Source organism: Ovis aries, chromosome 6, assembly GCF_016772045.2.
Source record: "Ovis aries strain OAR_USU_Benz2616 breed Rambouillet chromosome 6, ARS-UI_Ramb_v3.0, whole genome shotgun sequence".
Classification (NCBI taxonomy): domain Eukaryota; kingdom Metazoa; phylum Chordata; class Mammalia; order Artiodactyla; family Bovidae; genus Ovis; species Ovis aries.
The window spans coordinates 112,172,928-112,199,200 of record NC_056059.1 but is presented as its reverse complement, the minus strand read 5'-3'; the positions used below and the strand labels follow the sequence as shown (position 1 = coordinate 112,199,200).

Here is a 26,273-nt window from a genome sequence, read left to right as displayed (position 1 = left end):
TGGAAATACCTAGTGATAGGCATTGAGTGGCCGCTGTAACACACATTGGTGGAAGTATAAGTTGATCCAACATTTCTAAAGAGCCCTGTGACAGTATTATGCTTTGATGAAGTAATTCCAGTTCTAGGAATTTCTCCTAAGAAAACAGTCATGAAAGTCAAATGGTGATTTATGGGAAAGGTTATGCACTGCAGTAGCATTTACAGTAGTGAAAATTTGGCAACAGATGAAATAGATTAAATAAATACAATATGCTCAAATGAAAAACTACTCTGTATTCATTATAAGTACTACTTAAGTTTTTTTCCAAAGTTTTTACAAGGGAATTTTCTGCTGTTATACACAGGAAATATCATATATATTTTTAAATAATGGCACTGAAACTTAATCAAAAACATTAGTCATCAACTTCTGATATTTTCATGAAGTGCTCAGAACAGCCTTGCAAATAGTTACTGTAATATTTAATTAGGGCTCTAATAATTAAGAAGATTTTGCTGGCTGCACTTACATTTGATTGCATTCCTTTTTGGCTAACTATTCTCAAATCAAAACAAATGCACTGTCTTTTCATTGAAGGACATCTGAATTTTTCCAAAGACGCAAAGTCTCATGGAAATTAAGAGATGTATAAAGACGTTTCGGTCATACTAACTGTATTTTTTACCAGCTTGCCTAACTTTTTTTTAGAGGATGAATGATATGTTATTTTAAGCTTCAGCAGGACTCCCCAGATAAGCACATCCTAAATGTTTTCAGTTGTATTAGTAGCTTGTTTTTATTATATACAAATATGGCTTTCTTTTGCTTAGTGAAAGGAACTCCTAGAATTTTGGAAAAACAGAAAATTCTGAAGAGTGAAATTATTTGTTAATGGTTTAAGAGATTGATAAAATAGGATTTTAAGATTTTTTTCCATGTTTTCTGCAACTGGAAAAAGGATACGTACAATGTGAGAATAAACCGAGGCTGCCTTTTTTTTTTTTTTAAAGATTAGTTAAGTGGTTGGATTAAAATATGGCCCTGCTTTGCCAAATAATAATTTGTCTAATAATTTATTTACCAAAAAATTCTGATCATAATTAGTATGAATTTTTAAAATTATTATCTTTAGATTTTTCATTAATCTTTATTTTATTTTTTAAGTGAGTCTTTATGGTTGTTATACCAGAAGATTTAAGTTTAGTTAATACTTGATTAGCAGAACACTTCTGGGGAATCTCCTGTAGTTTTAAAGGGGATTATGGAGCTACGTGCAGACCCAGGGGATTTTCTTTTGCAGTGTTTTTCTCACTGAACTCCAGAGTGACAGCAGAGCTTTGGCAGAAATCTCGGGCCCCTGAGGAATAAACTGAGGCCTTAGTAACCAAGCCAATTCTTGCATTAAGGCCAAGAGTAGCAGTCTTTCCTTGTAAATGTTACTTTAAGTCCTAGAATGAGTTCATATCCAAGAAAAGTAAATCATATTAAGGTCTCAAGGAAATTAGACTTGGGACATATGTATCTTAAAGTTACCTAATAATATACTGGGTAAAAATGAAGTCATTGAAACCTCCATTTGCTTTTCATATTTTTGAACAAAATTCTAGAACCATATTACTTTCCATCACAAATGTTTAATGACAGGTCACTTCCCCATTGGAGACTGAGCCAGGTGTTTTATTAAATATGTGTGGCAGCTCATTCTGTCTAGCTCCTCCCAATTGCTCTTTTACTTAAAGCATTTTTTAAATGTCACTTGAAATGTTCTTGTGTTATTTATTTAATTGAGACTCTTCCATTTGAGGATGGCATTACTGGATGAAGTTGGGTATTTTCCCTGATTCTCTGTTTTCGCGTAGTGGTCCCTGCATTCCGTAATATATGGGTGCATTAAGCTGACCCTATAACGTGTAAATGCTTTTCAGTGACAGATCCCATCAGATTTATTCAGCAGATGTCCAGAGGTAGTGCTGTTACTCTTATGTTTCTCTGAGATAAGTAAGAAAATATAAGATCCCCTGGAGGAGGGCATGGCAGCCCACTCCAGTATTCTTGCCTGGAGAGTCCCATGAACAGAGGAGCCTGGCAGGCTACAGTCCATAGGGTGCAAAGAGTCAGACACGACTGAAGCAACTTAGCAACCGTAACTCTTCAAAAGAGAAATTTTCTGGCCTTTAAGTAATTAGTTTCATAATAGTATTTAGTTTTGTTAAACGGTACATGCCTCTTAAGGGTTCCCTTTTCTCTCTCACTCAGCAAGTCCTTGGGGTTCTTAGAGAGTCAAAGAACAAAGGACAGAAAAAGCAGGAATGAGGGAAATGCCCACCAAATGCTTCCAGCCCTGGTGGGGAGGCATGCAGCAAGATGAATCCGTTTATATAAAGTTAACTAATTTGCATCTCTGTTAAGTGCAGGTAAACCTGTTAGTCACCAGCTGGGAGCAGTGCCTGACTTTAGAGTCAGTGGTTGAATTTGGCATTAGCGGGCATTTTAGATTTGCCCAAAGAGTCTAAATCTACCATAAAAGGTTCCATAAGCAGCCAGGTTCTGATGTGAATCGACACGTCCTAGAGCTGGTTTCTTGGGTTCTGACAGAGGCCACGGGAGGGTGCCCAGGGTGTTGGAGTCGGCATGGAGAAACCTTCTTTTAAATACTAACTGGTCACTCTGGTTGTGTGCTTTGTTTTTGTGGTTTGTTGTTTCGGTTTGTCTCTGGCTAGCTCATCAGAGTGGTAACAAGTTCAATTAAGGTGCAAGGAATCCTGTCTTATGCCTGCGTCATCCTCTTCTACTTGGGGTAAGATTAACTGTTCTTTAATATGTTTTTGGTTGTACAGTAAAGTGTGAGTGCAAAGGGCTTCCCAGGTGGCGCTGGCAGTAAAGAACCTGCCTGCCAGTGCAGGAGACGTAAAGTGATGCGGGTTTGACCCCTGAGTCGGGAAGATTTCCCTGGAGGAGGGCAGGATCCGCTGCAGTGTTCTTGCCTGGAGAATCCCATGGACAGAGGAACCTGGCGGGCCACAGTCCTTAGGGTCGCACAGAGTTGGACACAACTGAAGTGACTTCACACACACACACACACACACACACACACACACACACACACACACACACACATAAATGCACAATGTAGTAGAAGTTAACAGCAACCAGGTCACAGCTGTCCTGGGATCGCCCTTGACAGCATGTATCCCCAGGTGTATTTGTGACTTAGTTAAATTCTGGCTAAATTAAATGTGCTGTTGGGCAAAAGTATTGATGGCACTTTAGATTGTGTCTTAATCTTTTAATGAAATCACTTACTTATAGTCCTCCTTATTTAAGGCTTAAGTTTCACCCATGTTTTCTTTTATGATAAAATTTGCCATTACAATCAGATGTTGTTCTGTGTTTTAAAAAATGTTTTTTTCTACTATGTTTGCCACACTAATTATTAAGCACACTCTAGGCCTTGTCAGACAGTAAAGAATCTGCCTGCAGTACCCGAGATAATAATGGGTTCGATCCCTGGGTTGGGAAGATACCCTGAAGAGGGAAATGGCAACCCACTCCAGTATTCTTGCCTGGGAAATCCCATAGACAGAGCAGCTACAGTCCATGGGATCACAAAGAGTCAGATACCACTGAGCACACGCGCGTGCACACACACACACACACACACATCAGTGTGAAGAGTTTTGTTCTGTTTTTGTTTTTTCAGAATTTTTGCCAGATTATTTCAAATGCCTAAAAATATTATGTACCTTTTGGCCCAGAAATCCCACTTCTGTAACAATAGAAGCAGCATGTTTGAAGTACCCTAAGTAACCCGAAATTGAAGGCTTTGGGGGGTTCTATTATATGACGGCCAGCACAGTGAAGCTTTGCGAGCCTGTCACGGTCAGCTCACTGAGGACCACCGCCGGGTCGGGAGACTGTTCCGGATGTACTGTCATTTACAACAGTGGTGGTCATGCAGCAGAACTGGTTGGCATTTCTGTGTGCCCAGCACTGTTCCGAGCATCTTACCGAAATTACCCCTTTGTGGATTAACTCGTTAGGAAATTCACTGAGATCCACACAGTCCTGAGCAGTGGAGTCAGGACTTGAACCCACATGCTCAGCCCCCAGAGTCTCTCCTCTGGCTGTGAGCTCCAGTCCCCTACTGCCTTCTTAAAGACACCCCGTTTCTGGAGAGCGAGAGCCACAAATAGATGTCCATTCAGAGCACAGGTGACTGCAGGTTCACATGCCAGATGTCGCGGTGGTCTGCACTGCAGTGTGGCGCTATAAGCTTTTGTTGTTGGTTTTCATCTACGTTTGCTAAATGTCTTTGTTTTGTAGTAAGAGAATACATGTTAGACAGTTTAGCACCAGGTAAGACTTCTAAGTATAATTTGTTCTTATAATGAAAACCAAGGAGTTTTTTCAAAAATGCTTCCCTGGGGTAAAGAAGCCTCCAGAAACTCAGGGTTTGCACACGGAACTGGTCCTGTGGCGCCTGGGTGGTCCTCCGTCCCTGCAGCTCCCCTCTTCACTGGCCGAGCTAGGGGCGGCTGGCCGCCATATGCAAAGACGGACCCCAGCAGCACGTGGTGGTTTCTTCCCGGTTTTAGGTTGATCTCCCTGAAAGTCCTGAACAGCATTGTCCTGCTGGGGAAATCCTGCCAGTACGTGAAGGAGGCCAAAATGGAAGAGAAGTTGTTTAACCCTCCCCCGGCCAGTGCTCCCGGCAAGCCGTCCAGTAAATCACAAAACAAGTGTAAACCCTCCCAAGGTGGGTTTGGCTCTCTGTTCATCACCTCTGTGAATCATTACCTAAAGAATCAGTTGTCTGAACTCTCCATGATAAAAAAATCACTGTTGAGCAGTGCTTTCAAGACCAAATCTTGCTTTGCTCAGCTGTGGATTTTTAGTGTTTATGCTGAGATCTCATCGCAGGCACCCCTGGGGAAACCTTTTCCTGTTTGTCCCTGTTCAGTAGATGGTCATTGGGCGCCTGGTACCTGGCGGGTCGAGGGACAGCTGGGCTGCAGACGAGACGGTCGGGGGGAGAGCAGGTGGACATGCACCGAGTCATCAGGGAGAGCGAAGTGGGCTGGCAGGAGGACACGTGGGGTGGGGGCTCCCCAGCTGTGAGGGGCTGGGGTGTGGGCTGCACCTGCAGAGGCCTCGGGCAACGGCAGCAAGAGCCAAGGAGGCCGGAGGGCCCCAACACCGGGGGAGAGGGACCGGGGGTGGGGGTCGCCGAGAGCTCCGACCCCGGGGGAGAGGGACGAGGGGGGCCCGAGAGCCCCACCCCGGGGGAGAGGGACAAGGGGAGTCCCGAGAGCCCCACCCCAGGGGAGAGGGGCTGGGGGTGGGGGTTGCCAAGAGCTCCGACCCCGGGGGAGAGGGACGAGGGGGGCCCGAGAGCTCTGACCCCGGGGGAGAGGGACTGGGGGCTCTGAGAGCCCCACCCCGGGGGAGAGGGACCGGGGGTGGGGGTTGCCGAGAGCCCCACCCCGGGGGAGAGGGACTGGGGGGTCCGAGAGCTCCGACCCCCGAGGAGAGGGACTGGGTGGGAGAGGGGCGGGTGCCGAGAGGCCGCCCAGGGCTCCCGCGGCTCTCGGGAGCACCTCGGCTTCTGCCATGTGGGAAGGGGCTGTTGGAGAGAGGGGCGCCAGGATGCAGGGTCACTCTCAGTCTCTGTGGGAAATAGACTCGGGAAGGTGAGCCCAGGAGTGGAGGCCGGCGGGGAAATGCCCGGCTCAGCGCACAGGTCACCGTGGGAGCCCGGCGGGAGACCAGATTCCAGGCGCATCTCCAGGAGCACAGTGCTTGCTGGCGAGGTCGTGCCCTGGAGAGAGCAGTTAAGGATGGTCCCAGGATTTCTGGCCTGGAAGATTTCCAGGAAGGACTGGGGCTTAATTGTTGTCAGTGGACGGCAGTTCCACGTCCACATGAGTATTTATCTAGATGACTTTTAGTTTAAACGGTTTACTCTTCCATGCCTGTGCCAGGCGCTATGTGAGACACTGGAGCTACAGAGGTAAATAAATCCAGCTTTGGGACCTCAGGCTGACAGAGGAGACAGCCAAAGCGGCTGATCCAGATCGGAGAGCAGTGGGGAGGGGGCAGGAGAGGGGTCCTTCCTGGAGCTGGTGAGGCCTGAACTGAACCCCAAAGTGGCTGATCCAGACCGGAGAGCAGTGGGGCTCTAGAGGGGACGGGAGAGGGGTCCTTCCTGGAGCTGGTGAGGCCTGAACTGAACCCCAAAATGGCTGATCCAGATCAGAGAGCAGTAGGGCTCGAGAGGGGTCCTTCCTGGAGCTGGTGAGGCCGGAACTGAACCCCAAAGTGGCTGATCCAGATCGGGGACAGTGAGGCTCTAGAGGGGACGGGAGAGGGGTCCTTCCTGGAGCTGGTGACGCCTGAACTGAATCCCAAAGCGCAAGAAGGAGTAGGACCTGGTGCAGGCGGGGCTCATCAGGAAGGGGACCTGCGGGGGTCCACAGTGAGGTGGCAGAGCAGAGACCCGGGGTCAGTGCCCGAGCGCGGCGTGTGCCTGCGAAGGGGCAGGGGGTGAACCCGCGGGTGAGGCTGAGACAGGGCGTAGGGGTGCCGAGTAGGGCGCCGTGCTCCTCTCTCCATCGCGGCCCTGTGTGTGTCAGCGCCCGTCTGACCCTCTGTCTTAACCAGGCACCGTTTGAGGGGTGTCATTCTTAGCCCGATGATGACGCTGCTCAGGTAAGGGCTGCGTGTATGATTCAGAGATTGGTGGGTCCGGGCCCCCAGACTGGATCCCCATGGCCGTTTGGGGTTTCGTTCATTGGTGTGTTTTTAATCTCCGATCTGAACTTCCTGGAGGTAAAAGGCCGACTCTACCGTGACCACACACGAGAGGTGGAGTGGTCTCGAGTCCGCTCAGCCCTGCTGTCCTGGGTGGGAGTCAGTGCTAGTGTTTCTGGTCTGCAGCGGTCTTCCTGGGACCTGCTTGTGTAGGAAGGTGGCTGTGACACAGGAGCTCTGATTTTCCCCACATCCGCTAACAGTGATCGTCCACAGTACACTGCCATATACGATTTTGGATGAGAAAATGGAAATAGTATAGCCTCTTGAGTCTCATTATAAGCTATAGGGTTTATACAGCATGCTGTTAATATTAGGCTATGATTTGCTTTATCCGAAAGCACAGACAGTTGACACTTTTTTTCAGTCCCACTGTATTGGAAAGCTTGTGGTTATAGTAGTCTGGCGGGACACCCTTTTCTAATTTAACAGATCTGTTTTTCCACAGAAGAAACCCTGTCTGCCTCGGTCACCAGCCAGCCCTCTCATCAGAAGGAAAATGCGATCCCGCTGCTCGTCACAAGCAGCTCTGATCAGCTTCTGACCACCCCGGATGGCGACGAGAAGGACATAACACAGGAGAACTCGGAACTGAAACACAGGTCCTCAAAGAAAGATCTGTTAGAGATAGACAGGTTCACAATTTGTGGAAATCGAATTGACTGAATTTCAGAGCTCCGGGTGCCAAAGATGCAGTCCCGGGGCCCCAGAGGTGGTGCCCCCCGGACGGACAGATGCTGAAGACGGCACTTAAATATTTATTTAAGAACTTAACTTATTGACAGAAAGCAAATCTTAGTGTCCTTCTTCTGGTGACGTGGTCTGGCTAAAAGTCAGGTCACACGGGGCAGCCAGCAGCAACCTGCAGCCTCGAGCCCTTGGACAGATGGATGGCTCAGGAAGGGTCCCTCCTGCTTGCGGAAGCCACAGAGTCACCCTGGGCCCCGCGGGAGCGACCCCACCACCCCTTCCGCTCATCACTCTGTGCTTCCATAGGGTGGGATTCCACCTCGAGTCCTCCTCGGCGTCGGGATGCGCTGGAGACAGTGGAGCTCTCACCCGACGCTCCGTTTCCAGCCTCATTCTGTTCCCACAGTTTTCAAACTTCATCTGCCAAAGCATTAAAAAAAAAAAAAAGATAACGATAATTAAACTTAAGATAAATGTTCTTACCAACCAGAATACTCTTCGAAGATGTATCTGAGTTAATCAGAATAAAAAGCTATCTTAAATGAGACATGATGGGTAGTAGCATTTTATAGAGGGAAAGAAAAAAAACCCTTAAGCCAGTTTATTTAAAAAATACGAATGAATGAAGGTTTGCATCACTGAGAAAATGTTTCCTAATTTTTCAGTTTTACTCTTCACAGCCAAATGTGAGCTGTGTATTGTGTAATTGCAGTGGATAAAATAAGAATTCCCTGACAGAAAGGCACTTTTTATACTGAAAAAAGCAGAGCAGTGTTCATTTTCAGCTGGAGTTAACTGGTTTCCCTTTCAAATTGATTGCTTCCTAAGTTGTTACTGTTAAAAGGGTTTGGTGTTAAACAGGCTGAGGAATCATCAGAGGACAAAATTCAAATGTATCAACTTCAACTGGGTTTTTCAAGCCCCAGTTTTAAAGTCAGTCTTGTGTGGGTGGGGCATCGTTTTGCTCGGGCTCCTAGAAAGAGCTGGTCTGCCCGTCTGTCTGTCTGTACGCCTGCACGTGGCCCAGGTCTGTGCTCTGGGGAGATGGGCCCTCGGGTGCACTGGTCTGCCCGTCTGTCTGTCTGTACGCCTGCACGTGGCCCGGGTCTGTGCTCTGGGGAGATGGGCCCTCGGGTGCACTGGTCTGCCTGTCGGTCTGTCTGTCTGTGTGCCCACACCTGGTCCGGGTCTGTGCCCTGGGGGGAGGTGGGTGCTCGGATGCGTATGTGCCAGGGTGGGCAGGCTGTGTGGGGAGAAGGAAAGGAGACGTTTGGGGTGTGTGTGTGGTCGTCAGGGTGTGGACAGGGGCTTGTGTGGGGAGCAGCTAAACGGTGCTTCTTGGCTTTGTTTGAGATCAAGATTCTGTTTCTGCTTAATTACCAGTCCATGGCCCACATCACAGGACAAGTTCTTTTCCACCACATTGTATCTTGAGGAGCCTTTCTGCATTTTTATAGATTTTCCAGGGTCTGATTTCAGAATGTCCAGATGTTGCCGTTAGCTGTTAACTTCCTTTGAGGTTTTCATCTGAAGCTCCACCCTTTTGCTGATAGTCCCTGCATGTGATACTGCGGAAGGTAAATTTTAGCTGATTTGTCTTATTTCCTGGGTGAAACATAAGGTAGGCTTTAATGCTTTGACTCGTTCCTCTGAAAAATAAAAGCAAATTTTAATGTGCTGCATTAAAGCTAAAGAAGTCTGAAGATGATGGTTCACATTAGAAAGTAAAAGGAAATAGTACAGAAATGCTTGTGGGAAACCAGGAGGTACTTTAAGTTAAAAATGAAAGACTTGAAATTGCTTTGTGTATGTTTCAGTGAAGGCCCATATTAGAGTTATTATTGTGTTATTATTGTGTTCCCACCTTCTCTTCACCACCATAAGGAACAGTGTCCACGAGGAATGGGAATAGCGTGGAGAAACCTTTGCCAAACAAAGACCTGATCAGAGCAAAAATATGATGTGGGTATATCTTTCAGTTCAGCTTGAATGACTCTGTAACTATACTGTCATTTTTGGAAGTTTTTGTTTTTGTTTTTGTTTTTTGCAGAATATATTGGAAGTTTGGACTGATGTTCATTTCTTCTGTTAAAATGGCATTCAGTACTAATTTTATAAGTGCATCTTGTGTGAAACTCAATAAATTCAATTTTATAATCTTTTTTTAAAACGGCCATTGAATTTATTTTAATTATATTGACTGCTATATTTGGAGTGAATTTCCCACTCTGTTAGAATTCCCTTCCAATTCACAAGTGACAGGACTGTCTAATTTGAATTATTCTTTTGGTTTTAATGGGAGAAAAATGTTTGATTTTTTACCTTTGGAGAAAGATCTTGATCTGGATCTTGATCATAGACCATTTAATATCTCAGCAAATTAAGGTACTTCACTTTGCAGTTGTTTTGAAAGGCACATCATGTGCTTTTCACATCTGGGAGTCAGGTTTAACACAGAGCTTTGGTTTAAAAAGAAATTCCGAGGCACAACACGAGTCAGGCTCATGGCTTTTTGTTTAAGATAGAAGTATAAACACGAGGAGTCGTTCAGAGCCTGTTGAAATTTTCTTTGTACTTTCGTACTTTGTACATTTAGACTTTATATTCTATAGGTATACATGGAAGAATCTTGTTACAATTAGAAAGTGTTCCGTCAGAAATGTTCCTACCATCCCTGTTAATTCAACGGTGTTGTGTGCTCAGCTGCTAAGTCATGTCTGACTCCTTGCGACCCCATGGACTGTAGCCCACCAGGCTCCTCTGTCCATGGGATTTCCCAGGCAACAATACTGGAGTGGGCTGCCATTTCCTTCTCCAGGGGATTTTCCTAATCCAGGGATTGAACCCACATCTCCTGCGTCTCAGGCACTGGCAGGCAGATTCTTTACCACTGAGCCCAACTCAGCGGAGAAAGATATAAAGGCCCCAAATAATTTAAAATCCCTACATGTTGCTCTGTTTCAGTTCCGTCTACCTATTTATTCTTTTAACCAGGACATATTAACAGTTCCTGGAGAAGGAAATGGAAACCCACTCCATTTTGCCTGGAGGGTCCCATGGACAGAGGAGCCTGGCATGGTGTCACAGGGAGTCGGCCACGACTGAGCGACTCAAGGCTCACTCATTAACACTTCCTATGTGTCAGGAACTGCTCTTGCTGCTGGGACCAGCAATGAACAAAGTCCCTGCCCTCCTATGGGGACTGACGCTAAACAAGTCAGTGAAACAGCAGCTGCTGGGGGCAAGTCATCTGATAACCGAATGATCTCTCGTGTTTATTTCAATTCTTAAATAAATACAGTTCTGTACCATTTTGATGGAAATCTGAACTTTTTTCCCATTGGAGTTCTTAAAATAACTTTATAATAAAGTTTCACCCTGCTTCTATAATAGAATGAAGAAAAGACTGTTTTGCTCAGTACTGCTCGTTGTCCACCAGCATCTTCTGTGGCTAAGCAGAGTTGTGGCTGGGCACCTGCCTGCCTCTAGAGGGGGCTGCGTTCCTGGACCCTTCTTGCTGTTATGAATACATGGGGTCAAATGACTAATTCTCACCAAGAGCTGGAGGCTGAAGGGTATGTGCCATCATGGGTCTCCTTCAGCTCTCCCCTTCCCACCACCTGGAACCCGGAGGTGTACCATCGCCCTAGCCAGGCAGGTGAATGCACAGGGCTCACTGGATAGCAGAGCCTGGGGTGGGGAAGAGACCCAGGTCTCTGAATGCCAGAAAGCAGAGTTGCCCGTCAACTTGGATCAGTCAGCACAGACCGCACATGCCTCGGTTCTGAGCCGCTGAACCAAGGGGGTCTGCCTTGCAGCCCCCTGTGTTGTGTGAAGTCGCATCATTCATGTCCGACTCTCTGCAACCCCATGGACTGTAGCCTTCCAGGCTGCTCTGTCCATGGGATTCTCCAGGCAAGGATTCTGCAGTGGGTTGCCATGCCCTCCTCCAGGGGATCTTTGCCACCCAGGGATCAAACCTGCCTCTCCTAAGTCTCCTGCATGGGCAGGCCGGTTCTTTACCACTAGCATCACCTGGGAAGCCCATTAGAACTCACATTCACATGGAAATCTGAAAGGGCCTATTGATAGAGATCCTCACATCAAAGCAGTGGATGTTAGACCTCACTTCCCAAACAACGTGCTTCTGAAAACACACTGGGTATTTGCTATTGGTTTGTCAGGAAAAGGGAAAAGATAAAAAACGACTACACCCCACTTACTCAGCGGTCAGACTCCCAGCTCATCTCAGTCTGGGTAAGAAAACCTTAAGTGTGTATTTCACACACTTTAAACATTAAGTGGCGAAGTCCTCTTTGTTCATATACTCTAGGGAAGATGGGACTTCCCTGGTGGCTCAGCGGTAAAGAATCCGCCTGCAATGCAGGAGACAGGTTCAATCCTGGGGTCAAGAAGAGCCCCTGGAGAAGGAAATGGCAACCCACTCCAGTGTTTTTGCCTGAGAAATCCCGTGGGCAGAGGAGCCTGATGGACTACAGTCCATGGGGTGTCAAAGAGTCAGACTAAACAGCTACAGGGAAGATGTGCCTTGCCCCATCTCTCAGGCCACCGACAGGAAGAGTAGATCATGAGAACAGCCTAACAGTACAGAGGATTGGAAAGAAAGGGAGTTAATACATCAAAAGAGTCGCAGAGCTGTGATCATCTGGCAAATGGTGCCAGGCAGGTGATGGCTGCAAATACCCCAGTGTTAGGGAGGGAGCAGACACCTCTGATGCTTTAGATTAGGCTTAATCTGATTAAGGAGGAACGTGTACTGTGGAGACCGGAAGTTGTTAAAAAGAAATTGGCTTTCTAAGGCAGTTTGTTTTATCAGAGGAGTTTCCTTAAGAACAGCTGGTGCTCAGCAGGTGGTCTGCAAGTTTGGACTTGCTGTTGTGCATTTCAATGAGAAAAGAAAGACTTCATACACCAGCAACTGAGTAAAAGACACGTTTTGACTTAGCACAGTAAAGTTGCCTTTGAAGTCGTTTGATATTTAAAGTGAACAAGAAGGAAAGGTGTCTGCTCAATTTATTTTGCTTTTCACTTACAACTTTGGCAGGTGAGGAAGCTGAGGGTCTTGAGAATACAGTTGGTGCCTTTTTGAGGGAATTAGGTCAGGTATTACTGACTGTTGAAGCACTTGAGGGGCGAATCACCTGCAAAGTGGGTGTTTTGGAAACTGCAGTTATTTCCAAGAGGCAAATTTTCATTTCCTTGTACATATGTCTGCATAAAGATGTAAATACTGGGGAAAGTCAGAGATCGCTGTCTTGTCAGGGTTAACCAGATAAAGTGAAACCCAACAAACACGCATAAATAGCTTGTCAGACTTGAATGTAAAATAGGCATGGCTCAGCCCCTGCGCACACACAGGACTGAAGAAGCTGTGCTCTCAGCTCAGAGTTTATCAGCAGTCTGGCGGGGACCGCTTGCCAAGGTTAAGGGCTACCATAAACATAGCTGCTGCTCCCGGCAGAACATCTAATTCTGATGGGCTCCACTGTGCCCATTGTACCCCGGGCATCTTGTACAATTACTGGCACATGGATGCAGCCAATACATGTTCATTGGATGAATAAACCTGGGAGTCATTCAGGAGGTTCATTTAGGCTGCTTTGAAAATAGAAGAAATTAAATGGATAAAAAAAAAAAAAAGGGCGGGCGATTCAGAAATGAACAAAGGAAGCAAAAGCGCAGCATGTTTGCAACACAGAGCTTTGTGCACGGAGACATGCATCCCCGAGTGCCCAGAGGGAGCCAACAGTCCTGCTGGAAACACCAGGAAAAACAGCTTTATGCTGGGAGGGATTTGGAGAAGGGGACAGGCTAGGTCCTAACAGAGCTTTTAATGCCTTACCGAGAATCTCAGATTCCAACTTGTAGGCAATGAGAGGCAGTTAAGGGAGTCTGTGTTTTTGTCATTGTTTTAAACCACTGTGTGCTAAGGAGCTTCAAGTTGTGTCCAACTCTTTGCAACCCCTTGGACCTTCCTAGTTCCACTGTCCATGGGATTCTCCAGGCAAGAATACTGGAACGGGTTGCCACGCCCTACTCCAGGGGATCCTCCCAACCCAGGGATCAAGCCAGCATCTCTTACATCTCTTACATTGGCAGGTGGGTTCTTTACCACTAGCGCCACCTAAAAAGCCCTTAAAACACTATGGTTTATTATAATTAATTAATTATATATTTCAGGAGTACAGCATTATAGTTCAACACCTATATATACCAGAGTGATCACTGCCTATCAAAAGAGAAGATAAATGAAAAAGAGAAAGCTGCAAGCATACCTCATTGTATTGCATTTCACAGATACTGCATTTTTTACAAATTGAAAGTTTGTGCCCCACAGCAAACAAGTCTATAAGCACAATTTTTTCCAGCAGCATTTTCTCTATTTGTGTCTCTGTATAACATTTTGGTCATTCTTAAAATATTCTAAACCCTCCATCAGGAAAAAGACGCAAATGAAGGTTAGCATTTTTTAGCAATAAAATATTTTTTTAATTAAATTGAGGCATATACTTTGGGCTTTGCAGGTGGCGCTAGTGATAAAGAACCCACCAGCCAGTGCAGGAGATGCAAGAGATGCTAGTTCGATCCCTGGGTTGGGAAGATCCCCTGGAGGAAGGCATGGCTACCCACTCCAGTATTCTTGCCTGGAGAATCCCATGGACAGAGGAGCCTGGCGGGCCACAGTCCACAGGGTCGCACACAGTCGGACACGACTGAAGCAACTGAGCACCCACAGCCACACCCACACACAGACATTACCTTTTTTCTTAAGACCATGCTATTGCACACTTAATAGATTATGAGATAAGCACAATTTTATATGCACTGGGAAACCTGAACTATTCGAGTCCCTTTATTACGATGGTCTTCTCGGGTGGCTCAGTGGTAAGGAAATCGCCTGCCGATGTAGGAGACGTGGGTTCCATCAGGAAGATCCCCTCCTGGAGAAGGAAATGGCAACCCACTCTGCTATTCTCGCCTGGAAAATCCATGGACCGAGGAGCCTGGCGGGCCACAGATAGGATTCACAAGAACTGGACGTGACTTAGTGGCTAAACAGCAGCAACTTTATTGTGATCACCGCATGTGGCGGTGATCCAGCACCCAGCCTGCAATGTCTGCTCAAAGGTGTCCCCATGCTTTGTAAACTAAGGAGTGTCCTGAAACTTGTCCCAGATCCCACGGGTTGCACCGTCAGACCGCAGGGTTAAAACCCTCTCCTAACTAGAAAGCTGTTCTCTCCACCCCGGTGCTCTGCTGCTTGGGGAAGAGGGCAAAGCAGAGGCCGAGACCCCTTAAGGAGGTGACTGGTTCATTCACGCCAGAGCAGCAGGACCTAAGGGGAGCAGGGTTGGTGACCTGGTGGACGTTGGAATCTAGGATGTTTACCCAGCCAGGAAGCCCAGGGAGGGCTGGCTGGCTGTGCGGTGTTGTCGGGGGCTTCCTCTGTGTGACACTGCAAACCTCCGTCTACTCCTCTGTTGACTGAGCTTGATCATGTTTTCAGGGCTGTTGGGAGAAATGAACAAGATACTGCATCTAAAACTCGGTTTGCGAATGACAGGACACTGCACAAGGCCAAGTTGTGCTGACCCGATGCCTCGCGGCCCAGCTGAGTGGGCCTCAGCAACAGCATCTCGCCACCTGGCAACATGGGAATGCAGATTCCTGGGCCCTGCCCAGCCCCGTTGAATCCGAAACTCTGGAATCTGTTTTCACAGCCCTCCACGTGATTGTCGTTCATGATCAAGTACGAGAACCCTTGGCCTAGAGCATCACGGTGTAGGATGTGGACCTTAAATTATGGGGCCAAAAACAGCTCCAGCTGCTCTCCCCAAGCTAAAGGTTGAAGAGACTAAAATAGAATTGGGGGTGGGGGAAAAGAGGGTTCTTTTGTGGTGGTTGTTTAGTCTCGAAGTCATGTCCAACTCTTTCGAGACTCCATGGACGGTAGACCACCAGGCTCCTCTGTCTATGGGATTTCCCAGGCAAGAAAACTGGAGTGGGTTGCCATCTCCTTCTCCAGGGGATCTTCCCGACCCAGGGATTGAGCCCATGAGTATTATATCTTCTGCACTGCCAGGTGGGTCCTTTACCACTGAGCCACCAGGGAAGCCCACGGTTCTTTAGCATATGCTTACATCTTATTTAAGATCTGCGCTTGACTGATGCTTGCTCAAGGGGCAGCTGGACTAGGCAAAGCAGGGCTGAACCAGGGGTTTCCAGGTCTTCAGGCCCCAGCGCTCCACCGACTGCTCCCTCCAGGCTCTGCCGCCAACCTTTGGCAGTAGAACTTTTCAGATGAGTCACCCAGAAATCACAGAGCACGGGGTCGAGATGTCACTCCCAAGTCTTAATCACCAAAGCTGAGGAAGAGAGAAAGGGCATACAATCCATTACACTGTGCAAGTGTGTGCATGTGTGCTAAGTGGCTTCGGTCCTGTCTGACTCTGCGACCCCATGGACTGTAGCCCACCAGGCTCCTCTGTCCATGGGATTCTCCAGTCAAGAATACTGGAGTGGATTGCCATGCCCTTCTCCAAGGGATCTTCCTAACCCGTGTCTCTTATACCTTCTGCACTGGCAGGTGGGTTCTTTAACACTAGCATCACCTGGGAAGCCCTAACTTGTGCAACTGGGCACAATAACCCTTTGTGGAGAAATGTCTATGTCAGTTCTGCCCATTTTTTGTTTTTGTTTTTTATTGAGTTGCATGAGTTGTTTATATGTTTTGGAAATTAATCCTTTGTCAGTTGCTTCAGTTACAAATATTTTCTTCCATTCTGAGGGTTGTTTTCTCATTTATTGCTTCCTTTGCTGTACAAAAGCTTTTAATTAGGTCCCATTTGTTCATTTTTGACATGTATATACTACTATGTATAATACAGATAACTAATGAAAACCTATTATATGGCACAGGTAACTCTACTCAGTGCTCTGCGGTGACCGAAAGTGAAAGTGAAAGTGAAGTCGCTCAGTCGTGTCCGACTCTCTGCGACCCGGTGGACTGCAGCCCACCAGGCTTCTCCATCCATGGGATTCTCCAGGCAAGAGTACTGGAATGGGTTGCGATTTCCTTCTCCAGGGGATCTTCCCAACCCAGGGATCGAACCCAGGTCTCCCACATTGCAGGCAGACGCTTTAACCTCTGAGCCACCAGGGAAGCCGTGGTGACCTAAATGGGAAGGAAATCCATGAAAAGAGGGGATATGGGTATACGCATAGCTGATTCACGAATGCTGAAGTTGAAGCTCCAATACTTTGGCCACCTGATGAGAAGAGACAGCTCATTGATAAAGACCCTGCTGCTGGGAAAGATGGAAGACAAAAACAGACGGGAGCGGCAGAAGATGAGATGGTTAGCATCACTGACTCAGTGGGAGTCTGTGAAACCCTGGGAGACAGTGAAGGACAGGGAAGCCTGGCGTGCTGCAGTCCACGGGGTCACAAAGAGTCGGACACGACTCAGCGCCTGAACAACAGCAATTGCTGATTCACTTTGCTGTGCAGCACAAACTAACACAATGTTGTAAAGCCGCTATCAGTTCAGTTCGGTTTCTCAGTCACGTCCAACTCTTTGCGACCCCATGGACTGCAGCACGCCAGACTTCACTGTCCGTCACCAACTCCCGGAGCTTGCTCGAACTCATTTCCATTGAGTCAGTGATGCCATCCAACCATCTCGTCCTCTGTTGTTTCCTTCTCCTCCTGCCCTCAACCTTTCCCAGCATCAGGGTCTTTTGTAATGAGTCAGTTCTTCAGATCAGGTGGCCAAAGTATTGGAGCTTCAGCTTCAGCATCAGTCCTTCCAATGAATATTCAGGATTGATTTCCTTTAGGATGGACTGGTTGGATCTCCTTGCAGTCCAGGGGACTCTCAAGAGTCTTCTCCGACACCACAGTCCAAAAGCATCAATTCTTCAATGCTCAGCTTTCTTTATGGTCCAACTCTCACATCCATACATGACTACTGGAAAAACCACAGCTTTGACTAGATGGACCTTTGTTGGCAAAGTAAAGCTATTATACACCAATAAAAATTTTTTTTTAATCCTTTGCAAGAGATCAGTCCCCTCTGGGAGCAGCCCTGCTGTTCTGGGAGCCTCAACACAGCAGGGCAGGTAACAGCTTACTATCCAGTGGAGAAACCAGACAGTGATCTTGAGAACAGCTGAGTAGTTCGGTGGCTGCGGGGTGATGGTGTCATAGAGAAAATCAGGTAATGTGACAGGGATGGGATGCTTTCATGAAGCTGGATGGTCAGGAACATCCTCTAAAAGGTGACACGTGTGATGTGACCTCAGCTGGTAGGAACCTCGTTCGGGCAGAGACCAGCAAGTTCAGAGTTGCAGAGGGGAGAGCGAGCAGGGTATAGTCTACCCTCAGAAAGAAGACGGCAGGGCTTCGGGGTGGGGGTGACGGTGGGGACGGGTTGCAGCTTGGAGTGCAGTAAGAGGTGGGATGGGGGGGCAGGGATCCCACTCAGCCAAGCCCAGGAACCAGGAGGAGCTAGGATGTTCCTGGTTTCAGGACCAGGCAAGTGGTTAGGATGTTGCATTTTCCTGCTGTGTGAAAGATGGGTCACAGGCAGCTAGTGTGGAATCAGGGACACCAGCAAGGGGGGTGGTTTTTATGGAATAAACCACACTGGGGAAGCCCTAGAGTCAGGCCAAGGCAGGGCCAGGAGCCCCCCAGGCTGACCTCGCTGTTTCCACCTCGGAAGGACAAAGGGGCACCCCCGTACCCCCTGCAGGAACCTTTAAAGCTCCATTGGCCGTACTGACACGGAGCAGAGAATTCAGTCTAGGCTTCCTCCTGCTTTGTCAATGTCGGCACTGCGGAGGAGGTAAAATAGATCTGTGTCTGATTTTCTGTTTCTCAACGGATGATGTTGTGATGAGTGGCCTCTGGGTCTGTTAACTAGGCTGGGACCCGGTCACCAGCCCAGGGTGGAAAGCACATTTGCATTACAGGAAATGGAAGGCAGCAGCCCTAGAGCCCCCAGCTGAGTAACAGGAACCCGGGCTCAGCTCCCCTGCTGTTGGGACTGCACTGAGAACTGGGAAAAAAAGAAGCTGGTGGGGGGGTGATATCAAGCCATGCGGTTTCAGATTCAACCCATATTTAATTGGAAATCACAGCAACAAAGAATATGACTTTCCCTTGCAAATATGGATGTTCATTTCTCCTTCAAAGGTAATGCTTTTAAAAGATGGTATAGGTCCTAGAAGATGGGATTTTGTCTCAAAGAGGCTCTATCAGGCACCCAACCTCTGTCCCAGGGCAAGTTGCTTTCCTCCTGTACCCTGATGTCACACAGCAAGAGCTGTAGTAGTAATAAAAATGATTTTTTTTTAAGAGCAGTGTTAAGGGCTTCCCAGATGACTCAGTGGTTGTTAAGAATCTGCCTGCCAATGCAGGAGACACAGGACACAAATTTTCGATCTCTGGGTTGGGAAGAGCCCCTGGAGGAAGGCATGGCGACACACTCCAGTACTCTTGCTGGAGAATCCCATGGGCAGAGGAGCCTGGTGGGCTACACAGTCCACAGGGTGGCAAAGAGTTGGACACGACTGAGCAACTGAGCATGCACACAAGCTGCCATCCAAGTCTCTTGTGATTTATAGCTCATCTAATCTGCTCAATATGCCTGTACAGTCCCCATTTTGCAGATGTGGAAACTGAGGCTAAGAGGGTTTTTCTCAACAGTCACATGCCTCGGGAAAAACAGGACCAAGATTTTAAAGGCTGGTGCCTCTGATGGCAGAGCACTGGTGTTCAGACCCCAGGACAGCCCTCCATGAGAGCTCTTCCCAACAGGCGCAAGGCTTTTGCCTTATATCAAGGAATTTTCTGGGACTTCCCTGGCAGTCCAAGAGAATACTTTGCCTTCTAACCCAGGGGGTGCCGGTTGAATCCCTGGTGGAAGAGCTAAGATCCCACATGCCTCAGCCAACATAAAACAAGCAACATTGTAACAAATTCAGTAAAGACTTTCAAAATGGTCCACATTTTGTTTTTAATCTTAAAAAAAAAAAAAAGTACTCTGCTAACAAAAGCATGAGCAGTGAAACAGACTTTCCATTCCTCCAGACATCTTTTCGGTTCACATTTTCCGGTTCACACTCTCATATGATTCTAATTCTCCAAAGACTGGCTTGGCTGAGTGCTATTTTTTTAATTTGGATTAGAAGTGTATTGTTCCAGTTCTGCTTCTTGTTGTTGAATCACCGTATTTTTCCTCCCCAAGGAACCAAGACAGCGTGAGGCGTGATGGTGTGCCTCTGTGTGATGGTGGGCACTTTTCCAGGAGTCTCTCCTTGGTCTCTCGTCCAGCCCTCCACGGTGGGTCGTGATGTTCACGTACCAGCTGGGAAACCACGGGCTTAGTTTTCCAAGAGTTTGGATAGACGTGCCAGGACCAAGGAGCGAGGCTCGCCACCACGGGTTAGTCACATGCTTGCTAAACACATGGAAACAGCAGGCCCTGCACCACTCTCTCTGCTCAGGGAAGAGGGTGGGGGTCCCTGTCATGTCTTGAGTGGTAAGTGTTTTAAACCCTTATGTTAGTTTCAATCTTCAGGTAATAGACAACATTCATTATAGAAAAATAGAAGATTATTTAGAAAAAGGTGGAACGACTTCCCTGGTGGTCCAGGGGCTAAGGCTTCAAGCTGCCAAGGCAAGGGTCCAGGGTTCAATCCCTGGTCAAGGAACTAGATCCCACAGGCCACAGCTAAGAGTTTTCATGCCACAGCTAAAGATCCCACCTGCTGCAACAAAGACCCAGGGCAGCCAAATAAATGAATGAGTAAAATAAACATTAAAAAATAAAGAGGGGGAGAGGAATGTCCATCATTTCACCGTCTGATTTGGTGCATATTCTTTCAAATTGCTTCTGATCATATATACACAGGTGTAGGTTTCTACATGTGGATATATTACCATGAGGCTCTACATCACTGGTTTACAACATGCCTCATTTCCTTCACATGGGGTGGACATTTCTCCATGTCAACAATTTAAGATATTTTCAATGGTTGCATAGAATTCCACATATAAGCCATATCATGATTTGTCTAATCCCTTCCTTGGGCTGGACATTTGATTATCTCCTTAACATAAATCCCAAGAACTGGAATTCCTTAGACAAAAGTTCCAAATGAATTTTGTTATAGTTATGAAGCTGGATTCCAGAGGCACATGTGAGCACATCAGAAGCCCACCCTCCCTCCAGCCGTGGGCTGGATGACTGTTCTAATCCTTACCAGCCTTACCCATGGATTGTAGCCCACCAGACTCCTCTGTCCTCAGTTCATGGGATTTCCAAGAGTACTGGAGTGGGCTTCCATTTCCTTCTCCATAAAAAAGGGTACCTACTGTTAAGAGTGTGATTAAATATTTGAAGTATATTTATTAGATGTTTCATATTAGTGACATGTTTTCATATCTTTATTGATTGATTGATATTTAGTTACAAGTGGGTCTGGGAGATGGAAACTTGAGAGCCTCCTGCTTGGCCTCCACCAGTGATTTGGGAAGTTTTTGATGGAGGCCCATAATGGGAAGTACAGCTGACCCTTGAACAATGTGGGGGTTAGGGGCGCCCACGTCCTTGCAGTCAAAAATCTGTGTATAACTTTATAGCAGGCCCTCTGAATCCGCCCTTCCACACCCTTGGATTCAACCATCCATGGACTGTGTTGGACTATAATAGTATAGTAATATTTGAAGCTTTCCCAGTGGCTCAGTAGGTAAAGACTCTGCCTGCAATGCCGGAGACAAAGGAGACGTGGGTTTGATCCCTGGGTCAGAAGGATCCCCTGGAGAAGGAAACGGCAACCACTCCAGGATTCTTACATGAAAAAATTCCATGGACAGAGGAGCCTGGTGGGCTACAGTCCAGTGGGTTACAAAGCATCAGACACGTCTGAGTGGCTAAGCAGCACAGTCGTCATATTTATTGGAAAAAAAAGAAAAGTGAAGTGTTAGTCACTCAGTCAAGTCTGATGCTTTGCAGCCCCATGGACTGTAGCCTGCCAGGCTCCTCTGTGCACAGAATTCTCCAGGTAAGAATACTAGGGTGGGTAGCCATTCCCTTCTCCAGGGGATCTTTCCAACCCAAGGATCGAACCTGGGTCTCCTGCGTTGCAGACAGATTCTTTACTGTCTGAGCCACCAGGGAAGCCCTGGAGTGTTAGTCGCTCAGTCGTGTCTGACTTTGTGACCACATGGACCCCATGTATAGATGGACCCAACAGCTCAAGCCCGTGTTGTTCAAGGGTCAACTATACATGGCACACTGAAACCAATGGAGCACGTCAGTCCAGTTCAGTCTCTCAGTCGTGTCCGACTCTTTGCGACCCCATGAATCGCAGCACGCCAGGCCTCCCTGTCCATCACCAACTCCCGGAGTTCACTCAGACTCACGTCCATCGAGTCAGTGATGCCATCCATAGATGTAAACTAAAAAGTAAAATTTCCCAAATGATTACCGTCACTCACTCTGATTCATTCAAAAGTTTTCTGTCTATAGTTTCTAGATGCTAGTCACACTAGTAAGCTGATTTCATAATCTTGTGATAGATTGTGTCCATAGTTTGAAAAACACCAGCTTACACCCAGCATAATCAACTGCCTGGAGCATATTGGCTCTGAACAAAATCAAGGTTTCAGTAGCACAGAAGAGAAAGTAAGGAGGGACTTCCTGGGGGGCCAGTGGTTAAGGCTTAACTTTCCAATGTAGGTGGTGTGGGTTCGATCCCTGGTCAGGGACTTAAGATCCCACATGCCTAAAAACTAAAATATCAAATGGAAGCAATATTGTAGCCAATTCAATAAAGACTTTTTAAAAAATGGCCCATATCCCGCACCCCCCCCCCCAAATCTTTTAAGAAAAAGAGTGGGAGAGACTTCCCTGGTCATCCAATAGTTAAGAATCCAACTGCCAATGCAGGGGACACGGGTGTGATCCCTGGTCTGGGATGATTCCACGTGCCGTGGGGCAATTAAGCGCCTGTACCACAAGTACTGAGCCCAGCTGCGTTAGAGCCTGTGACCCGTAACAAGAGAAGCCGCCGCAACGAGAAGCCCGAACACTGCAGTCAGAGTCGCCCCCAATCGCTGCAACTAGAGGAAGACCACGCAGCAGCCAAGACCCAGTGCAGCCAAAACCAAACTTTTTAAATTGTGTTAATTATTTTAAAACAGGGGAGGAGACCTCAGGTAGACATCGGAGCCAACATCAGTCCTTGAAGGCTAAACAGGTGTGCACACGTGAACGGGTGTGAACACGTGAGCCCCAGGAGAGCAACAGGCTGAGTGAAGAGAGGGACGCAGCAAGGCGAGTGTCCAGCGCCAGGGGGCTGGGTTCTGGGACAGCCGGAAGGAGGCTGGCTGGGGAAGCTGTTTGAACCGCCGCCTGCCCTGCAGGCCGTGATGGGCAGGCTTCAGGAGAGCCTCCTCCGGGCTGTCTTAGCCAGTCAGGCAGCTGTAACAAATTATCAAAGATGGAGTGGCTTAAAGGACGAATCTTCCTCAGTACTGGAGGCTGCAAGGCCGAGGCCGGGGTGCCGGCAGATCTGGTCCCATGAGGAGCCTCTTCCGGACGAGCAGGCAACCATCTTCAGGAAGCAGAAAGAGGAGAGAATGCTTTCTATCCTGTCTCTCCTGATAAGGGTGCCACAATGGCTAATTTAACATGTCAGCTTGACTTGGGCTAAAGGCACACAGACAGCTGAGACAATGTCGTTTCTTGGTGTGTCTGTGGAGTGACGCGAGATTGGGGCAGGGGTAGTGTTTCCAGAAGAGGTTAGTGATCCACCCTCAACAAGTATGGCAACATCATCTAATCTGTTGAGGGTCTGAAAAGAACAAAAGGGGGAAAAGAAGGTGAATTCTCTCTCTCCTTGATCTGGGATACACCATCTTCCCCTGCCCTCGGACATCAGCATTCCTGGTCCCCAGGCCTGCAGACAGAGGGGCTTAAAACCAGCAACTGCCCTCCCTACCCAGTTCTCAAGCCTGCAGCCTTGAACTGAATTTGACCCTCAGTTCCTGATTCTCCAGCTTGCAGAGGGCAGACTTTGTGACGTCTTGGCCTCCCTAACCACATGAGCCAATTCCCAGAATAAATCTCTTGTATATAACCATATGTTTCCTATGGGGCTTCCCAGATGGCCCAGTGGTAAAGAATCCACCTCCAATGCAGGAGATGCAGGTTTGATCCCTGGCTTGGGGGTTAGAAAGATCCCCAAGAAAAGGAAATGGCAACCTACTCCAGCATTCTTGCCTGATTAAATTCCACGGAGGAGCCGGGCAGGCTATAGTCCATGACGTCACAAAGAGTTGGACACAGCTCAACGACTAAACAACAACTAAACCAATGTCTCCAATTGCTTCTATTTCTCTGGAGAACCCTGACTCAGTTCAGTGCAGTTCAGTCGTTCAGTCGTATCCGACTCTTTGCAACCCCATGAATCACAGCACGCCAGGCCTCCCTGTCCATCACCAACTCCTGGAGTTCACTCAGACTCATGTCCATTGAGTCAGTGATGCCATCCTAACAGGGCACTAATCCCATCCGTAAGGGTACCACCCTCATGACCTAATCACCTCCCAAAGGTCCCACCCCCTGATAGCACCACATTGAGACTAGGGTTTCAACATATGAATCTGGGGCAAGGACAGGGAGTGGGGTGGTGGGCAGACACAAAGATTCAGTCCAGAGTGAAGAGACGTATTCCTGGGCAGGAGTGTTCGCCTCAGATACCCAGGGTTCTCTCTTCAAGTTCATTTCAGGGTAGCAGGCTCATCCTCCTGAGGTGGAGTCACCGAGTCCAGTGCCAGTTCTCCTGGTGTGTTCAAGCTTCAACTATTTCCCTGCACTCTTTATTTTTCATGAGGGATAAGCTTTCTGAGTGTCTTCTTAAGCACTCTGTCCTCACAATCCTCCCCCAAAGTTCTGTTTAAAGTCTTCATTGGATGTTTCTCTGGCGACTGAGGACAACCGCGCCACCCAGAACAGGAGTCGTGCTCAATGGGACCCATGTCATCCTGAGTCATGGTGTACAGAGCTGATCCGGTGAACGGAGCCCTGGCTCTGGGACACAGCTCACAGCATCCTTTCATTTCCCTCCATCGTGGTTTCCCCACAAGACAGAACACAGCAACTGGTTCCCATTCTATCCCTGTCAGGCTCAAGATTCCCAGTTCTCCAAAGGAGAGCTTTGCTCAGTTCCGTTGTGTTCAGAGATAAAGCATCTGTGTTTCTACCGGTGATTTCTGTCTGTGCCATCAGAGGAGTGCTTCATCAAACCTTTGACCATGTCACATCCTGGTCCTGCCTCCTGTCAACGTGGAGTGTCAGCCTCTTTGTCATCAAGCAGATGGTCAGTGATGATGGAAAGAAAAATCGATCCCATTCTTATGATGCCTCTGGGACTGGATTATGCTCATAAGGGAGAGATCACCCAACAAGTTATCACCGACTCTGCAAAAGTACGCACTGCCTGCACAAAGGAATCTTCCTGAAAGGGACTCTCAATTCATTACCTTCCACTCATTCATTCATTCAACAAACCAAGTGGGAGGTAGAATCCCAAAGAATCACTTGTACTGCACTGCATTGCTTGTGAGAAATAGCCCTCTGTGATTCACTGTAGTGTGTGCTGGAATGCTGCTAGACTATGTCTGTTTCTATATGCTACTTTGATGGTTTAGTTGCCAAGTCGTGTTCGACTCTTGCGACCCCATGGACTGTAGCCCACCAGGCTCCTCTGTCCATGGGATTCTCCAGGCAAGAATACTGGAGTGGGTTTCCATTTCCTTCTCCAGGAAACTTTCCCAACCCAGTAATCAAACCTGGGTCTCCTGCATTGCAGGCAGATTCTTTACCAACGGAGCGACAAGGGAAGATATATATATGCTACTTTGAATCCTTGTTAAGTCATCATCAATAAAGAATTAATGAACAAAGAAACAAAATGTCCATCCTCTGGTGAACTTGGGCTCCCTGGACATAAGCTGAGAGAAGAATCTGATGTGATCACGACATACCCTTGCATTTGTGTAGGACCTAATACTGTCTGGATTTATTCTCCTCAATTATCTTTAACAGGTAACAGAGCCTTGGCTAAACCCACGTTTCAGGGCTTTCCAGGTGGCACTAGTGGTAAAGAACTTGCCTGCCTGCTGCGGCCAGCGCAAGCAGGGATCGAAAGTGATTGATGCACAGTTTAGGGGAGAAAGAAACTAGAGACAGAAATAAAGTTTTAAAGATGGGACCAGGGGACTCAAGACCTCTTGGATCAAGAGCCCTGATCCTCAGAGCCCCATCACATTTATTTAGTATCTTGGCAAGTGGAAAGCATCTGTTGTGTTATGATGAAGTCAGCCTCTTGTGTCCCCGGTCATGTTTCCCATTTTATTGATTACTTTAAACTGTCTTTATTTTCTTGTACAAGGGGTATCACCTCGCTGGAGATCACAGACCCGTACATGCCTTGGGAAGACATCTTGGTGTGCGCACAAGTGGCTTTCTGAACCTGGGCTGCCCCGGCCTTCCAAGATCCACACTGTTTTTCCTTGGCTTAGCAGGGCACGACGACCCCAACTAATCCACCAATGTACTTTTATTTGGGTTATGCTGTATTGCTATATTTTGCTTTTATTCTTTTCCCATGGTGATTTTCTCATGGCTTAGCCAGACTATCAGGCGGCTAACTATTAACCCCAGCACCTGCCAATGCAGGAGGCATAAGAGACATGGG

At 47.5% G+C, this 26,273-nt stretch overlaps 1 protein-coding gene across 1 annotated transcript in view; it reads left to right on the top strand.

Moving 5' to 3' along the window:
* Window positions 1-9,652, top strand: part of TAPT1 (transmembrane anterior posterior transformation 1) — a 63,748-nt gene extending 54,096 nt beyond the window's left edge. Inside the window, exons 12-14 of the mRNA XM_015096648.4 lie at window positions 2,703-2,779; window positions 4,578-4,738; window positions 7,241-9,652. Coding sequence (XP_014952134.4) covers window positions 2,703-2,779; window positions 4,578-4,738; window positions 7,241-7,458 — 456 coding nt within the window. The 3' untranslated portion in view covers window positions 7,459-9,652. The remainder of the gene's footprint in view (window positions 1-2,702; window positions 2,780-4,577; window positions 4,739-7,240) is intronic.
* The last annotated feature ends 16,621 nt before the right edge of the window (window positions 9,653-26,273 follow it).